Source organism: Macaca thibetana, chromosome 15 (assembly GCF_024542745.1).
Source record: "Macaca thibetana thibetana isolate TM-01 chromosome 15, ASM2454274v1, whole genome shotgun sequence".
NCBI classification, from domain to species: Eukaryota; Metazoa; Chordata; class Mammalia; order Primates; family Cercopithecidae; genus Macaca; species Macaca thibetana.
The window spans coordinates 108,392,371-108,398,370 of record NC_065592.1 but is presented as its reverse complement, the minus strand read 5'-3'; the positions used below and the strand labels follow the sequence as shown (position 1 = coordinate 108,398,370).

Below are 6,000 nucleotides of genomic sequence, written 5' to 3'. Positions count from 1 at the left end.
ACCACCGCCACTCCGCGCCGCCTGGACCAGCCAGTAGCTCCGCCCCTGGGCCCCGCCCCTCCCTGCGGAGCGGAGGGGGCGGGGCTCAGAGGTCGCGTGACGTGACAGCAGCCGGTCGGTGATTGGGTCTCCAGGCGCGCCGTCTCGGGAAGGGGGCGTGCCCGTGCGCGCTGATTGGCTGCCTGGCGCGGTGGGGCGGACGGCGGCGGCGCCGCGGGGGCGGGCGGCGGGAGGGGCCGGACCGGGTAGGGCCCGGAGGGCGGCGGCGGCGGCGGAGCGGGCGGCATGGGTCCTCGCCGCCGGCTTCGCTGAGACGCGCTCGCGTGGGCTGCCCTCCCGGGCCCGCAGTGGTCGCGGCGGCATGAAGGGCGCCCTGGGGAGCCCCGTGGCCGCCGCCGGCGCCGCGATGCAGGAGAGTTTCGGCTGCGTGGTGGCCAACCGCTTCCATCAGCTGCTGGACGACGAGTCGGACCCGTTCGACATCCTGCGCGAGGCCGAGCGCCGGCGCCAGCAGCAGCTGCAGCGCAAGAGGCGCGACGAGGCGGCGGCGGCGGCGGCCGGGGCCGGTCCCCGCGGCGGCAGGAGCCCGGCCGGGGCCTCGGGCCACAGAGCCGGCGCGGGCGGCCGGAGGGAGTCGCAGAAGGAGCGCAAGAGCCTCCCGGCGCCCGTCGCTCAGCGGCCCGACAGCCCCGGGGGCGGCCTGCAGGCGCCGGGTACGCGGGGACGGCGGGGGTAGCGGGCCACGGCTCGCCCTGCGGAGAGACTGGGGTCCCGGGGGCCGGCTCCAGGAGGGGGGACCCGGGAGGAGCCGGGAGAGTTGAGGGTCCCGGTGGCCGCCGAAGGTAGGAGGAGCGAGGCAGGGGTCACACCCCTTCCAACCCTCGCCGGCCGCGTGCGGGGCCCCGGGGGAAACGCTGGCTTGGGGGGTGGGGCCCCCGAACCCTGGCTCGGAGCCGCTACGGCAAGTTGGACGAAGTTGAGGGAGGTTGCCGGGGTGGCGTGTGGGGGCGAACGCTGAGGTCGCTACTCCGGGACTCCCGCATCCAGACCTGGCGGGGACCTTCTCCAGCCTCCAGCCCCGCCTCTGCGGGAGTGAGGTCGGAGCCACCCGAGAGCGCGGTGGGGAGGAGGAGGGCGCCCGGTCCCGGGGCTGGGGGCCTCTGTGATGCGGGCGGCCTGTGACGTCGGGGCCCGGGCGCGGGTCCTCGGCGCTGTCCGGCCTGGCGCCTTCGCCCCTTCCCCGTCCGGTAGCTTCCAGCAGGCAGCGGGCATCGTATTTCAGTACTTCTTGTGGTGCTGATGGGATGTGCAACTTATAAATAGCTCCAGGCTGCTTTAAGAAAAGCGTTTTTAACCTTTCCAGCCAGAATATCCGGAGTTCCCCACTCCCTGTTTAGCAAGAAAAGCCAGTGCGCAGCGTGGTGTCCTGCTGCCTGCGGACGGGGAGGGAGTTCGTGCTCTCACCTGAACTGCGTCAGTGGCGGAGCCAGCAACGCTCCACCTGTGCTTCCTCTGTTTTCTTGAAATGAGGCAGCGGTCCCAAGGTTTGCAGAGCGTTAGGAGTGAGATGTGTAGATTGACCATTCCTGCCAACGCTTGGCGGAGTGTGCAGCGTGGCTTGCTGGTTTGTTCCTTGCTTGATAAAAATTGTGCATCGCAGCCCTGAGGAAACGTCTCAGGTTTCAGTATTGGGGCTTTGATGCGCAGCTGGGTAATGTTTACCTTTGTTTGTGAAAAGTTAAATCCAGAGTCATCACTTGTGAGAATCAAGTCACTACAATAAAGATGTTGAAAATGATTTAAAATAAAAAAAAAGTTATTGACTATCTCACGAGCCTTTGATAGGCCAGTAAATTTCTGAGCAGATTATCTAAACAGACTGGAGATACATTGTGCATTTTATATCCTGTTTTTTATGTTTTTCTCTTAAATTTATTTACATGAATATAATAAAAGAATTGAGGAAGGCTAAGCTTTTCTTCACCCTTTATTTTTTCACAAATGAAAATGCTGGGCGCGGTGGCTCACGCCTGTAATCCCAGCACTTTGGGAGGCCAAGATGGGCGGACCGCGAGGTCAGGAGATCGAGACTGTCCTGGCTAACACGGTGAAACCCCATCTCTACTAAAAATACAAAAAGTTAGCCGGGCGCGGTGGCAGGCACCTGTAGTACCAGCTACTCGGGAGGCTAAGGCAGGAGAATGGCATGAACCCGGGAGGCAGAGCTTGCAGTGAGTCGAAATCGCACCTCTGCACTCCAGCCTGGCGATAGAGCGAGACTCCGTCTCAAAAAAAAAAAAAAAAAAAAAGAAAATACGTATTCTGTTCTTCAGAAAAACGTGAGACGAGTTAGTGCTGTTAATACATTGATTTTTAGCCTTTTAAAAATTGTCATGCATTTTTGTATTAAAAATTTTAAGCAATTCCAAAATGTATGAGGTTAAGTGAAAATCCTCTTATTTTTCCTACTGTTAACACTTTGCATTTATATACATAAATGCACAGAGCTATTTCTTTTCTTTCTAAACTTAAGTGATATAAACTGGGTTGCAACCTGTTTCCTGCACTTAATGTTGTCATGTAGTACACTTATAACTTTTTTTTCTGTCAGTTGTTCAGTCTGAGTGATCTGGCTTTTGAAATCAAAGGTATTTAGTTGATTTTGTAGTTAGAATGGAAATTTTATCATTCAAGTTCTTTTTCAAGTATGTGTTATTTCAGGAGCAAACAGCTCATTAATTTCCATTTATGTAGTTACTGTACTAAATTTATCTATAATGGGTGTCAAAGAGCTATTCTCTCAAGGTTTTATAGCCCTAGTTGATATGAAGCACTGTACTTTTCTAACATTCAAAATTTTTGATTTAGTTAGAATGTTGTAAGTGAATGCTTAGCATAGACAAAAATAAAACATGTTTGACATATCATAGAAATGTTAATCCTGAAAGAATGTGGAAGTCACAAGCTTTTCCTATGGAAAAGGGGTTTTTTTTTTTTTTTTTTTTTTTTTTTTTTTTTTTTGAGACAGAGTCTTGCTCTGTCGCCCAGGCTGGAGTGCAGTGGCATGATCTTGACTCACTGCAACCACCTCCTGGGTTCAAGCGATTCTCCTGCCTCAGCCTTCTGAGCAGCTGGGACTGCAGGCACGCGCCACCATGCCCAGCTAATTTTTGTATATTTTTTACTAGAGGCAGGGGGTTCACCATATTGGCCAGGATGGTCTCGATCTCTTGACCTCATGATCTGCCTGCCTTGGCCTCCCAAAGTGCTGGGATGTGAGCCACCGTGCCTGGCCTAATTTTTTGTATTTTTAGTAGAGATGGGGTTTCACCATGTTGTCCAGGCTGGTCTTAAACTCCTGACTTCAGGTGATCCGCCTGTCTAAGCCTCCCAAAGTGCAGGTGTGAGCCACGATGCCCGACCAAAAATGTAGATTTTTTAATGTCTATCTGTCTAGCAATATATATAAACCCTTGGGTGAGCCTTGCTCAATAAGTTCATTCTTTTTTTTTTTTTTTTTTTTAAGACGGAGTCTGGCTCTGTTGCCCAGGCTGGAGTACAGTGGCCGCATCTCAGCTCACTGCAAGCTCCGCCTCCCGGGTTTACGCCATTCTCCTACCTCAGCCTCCCGAGTAGCTGGGATTACAGACACCCGCCACCTCGCCCGGCTAGTTTTTTGTATTTTTTAGTAGAGACGGGGTTTCTCCATGTTAGCCAGGATGGTCTCGATCTCCTGACCTTGTGATCCGCCCGTCTCGGCCTCCCAAAGTGCTGGGATTACAGGCGTGAGCCACCACACCTGGCCTAATAAGTTCATTCTTAAAGTCATGAGAGGCTGTTTCAGTCATGAGAGGCTGTTTCAGTTTTGGTTTTTCTAGCCTTTCAGAATTATGTGCTTTGAAACAGCTCAACTTTATTTTGTGGGAAATCTTACTGTAAATTTTATTGTATTCTGTTTCTTTACCTGGGCTTGGTTTAGATGGTGATGAATGCATGTGCCAGCCTTTTCTTGGCGAGGTTAGTGAAATGCAGTGCTTGCATTCTCCACTTGGAGCTGCTGATCCAGCACCGAAAAGCCCGATTCGTGGCAGTGTTGATCTTTTAGTACTAAATTGTGGGGAAAAAATTGGATGCTGATTATCTTTGTTTTGGGAGGGTTGGGAGGGAGAATGGAGATGTTTGCCCAAAACTGATAATTATTCTAATTATCTTTGTTTTGGGGGGCTTGAGAGGGAAAATGAAATGTTTGCTTGATATTGATAATTCTAATAAATAGCCCATTGTACTTAACAGTTTTCAGTTTATACTGTTCGAAAAGGCTTTAATATGGTGTACAGTAAATGTCCTATTTTAAGTTTGATGAATTGCAAATTTAATTGACACAATTAAAAAGTAACTTGGAGGAAGCAGAAAGGTGGGATAAGCACCTATAAGTAGTTCTGTAGTCGAGTGGAGATAGTAAAAGATGTTTTTAAAACTATGGGTTGGAAATAGGAAATCTGAAACTATGTTAACTCTTTTTACACTGACGTAAAAGTATGGAAAAGTTTTGTTACTGCTGACAAATTTTCTGATGACTGTTATGTCATGATCTATTATAATTTTCAGCTTGTTGGATAATTAACTTTCATAGTGGCTTTTTCTACCTTACGTTGTGAACGCCTTTTCCCGTTCTGAACTCTTTTTTATTTTTGTTTTTTTGAGACAGGGTCTCCCTCTGTCCCCCAGGCTGGAGTGCAGTGGCACGATCTGGGCTTACTGCAGGCTCCACCTCCCGAGTTCAGCCATTCTTCTGCCTCAGCCTCCTGAGTAGCTGGGACTACAGGCACCTGCCACCATGCCCAGCTAATTTTTTGTATTTTTAGTAGAGACAGGGTTTCACCACATTAGCCAGGATGGTCTCAATCTCCTGACCTGTAATCCCAGCTCTTTGGGAGGCTGAGGCGGGCGGATCACAAGGTCAGGAGATCGAGACCATCCTGGCTAACCCAGTGAAACCCTGTCTCTACTAAAAATACAAAAAAATTAGCTGGGCATGGTGGCAGGCACCTGTAGTCCTAGCTACTTGGGAGGTTGCGCCACTGCACTCTAGACTGGGAGACAGAGCGAGACTCCGTCTCAAAAAAAAAAAAAAAATATATATATATATATATACACACACACACATATATCCATTAACTTGAATAAATGTCATATTTTATAGCCATACAACTAATGTGGAGAGTAATTTGTTCCAAGAAAAATTGAAGCTACTTTAGTAAAAGTTGCACATAGTGAGAGGAGATCTTTTAAATGTATACAAAAAAAGATAGACTGTTTTTGAAGAGTAAAGACGTGACAAAGATCCACAATGTATTTACCAAGTATTAGATGGCTTCAAACATAGACTTTGCCTAAGATGTTTAAAGCGTTAAAATTAAAGAGGAGTAAAGCAAGGTGACAGTATAGAGGAAAAGACCAGAGTCTCGGCCGGGCGCGGTGGCTCTTGCCTGTAATCCTGGCACTTTGGGAAGCCGAAGAGGACGGATCACCTGAGGTCGGGAGTTAGAGACCAGCCTGACTAACATGGAGAAACCTTGTTTCTACTGAAAATACATTAGCTGGGCATGGTGGCGCATGCCTGTGATCCCAGCTAATCTCTACCCGGGAGGTGGAGGTTGCGGTGGGCCAAGATTGGGCCATTGCGCTCCAACCTGGGCAACAAGAGTGAAACTCAGTCTCAAAAAAAAAAACCCCAAGAATAAAACCAGAGTCTCTGGTCCCAGCCCAGTGTCCAAGTGCTGGACTCTGAGTGGACAAAGAGATGCCCTCAGGTACTGACTGACTCTTGGGCAAGTTGCCAACTAGCAGTGTTTGGTTCATATTCAGTAAGTTATCATTGCAAGTCTATATATCTCATAGAATAGCAGGAAAATCTGTTTTCAAAGTAAAAATATAAGCACTATAAACTTTAAAAGCAAAAACCTTGGCCAGGTGTGGTGGCTCACGCCTGTAATCCCA

At 49.6% G+C, this 6,000-nt stretch overlaps 1 protein-coding gene across 1 annotated transcript in view; it reads left to right on the top strand.

Annotated features, from left to right (window-relative positions):
* Positions 1 to 216: 216 nt before the first annotated feature.
* The window catches only part of HABP4 (hyaluronan binding protein 4), a 40,451-nt gene continuing 34,667 nt past the window's right edge, over positions 217 to 6,000 (top strand). The window contains exon 1 of the mRNA XM_050761805.1: positions 217 to 713. Coding sequence (XP_050617762.1) covers positions 362 to 713 — 352 coding nt within the window. The 5' untranslated portion in view covers positions 217 to 361. The remainder of the gene's footprint in view (positions 714 to 6,000) is intronic.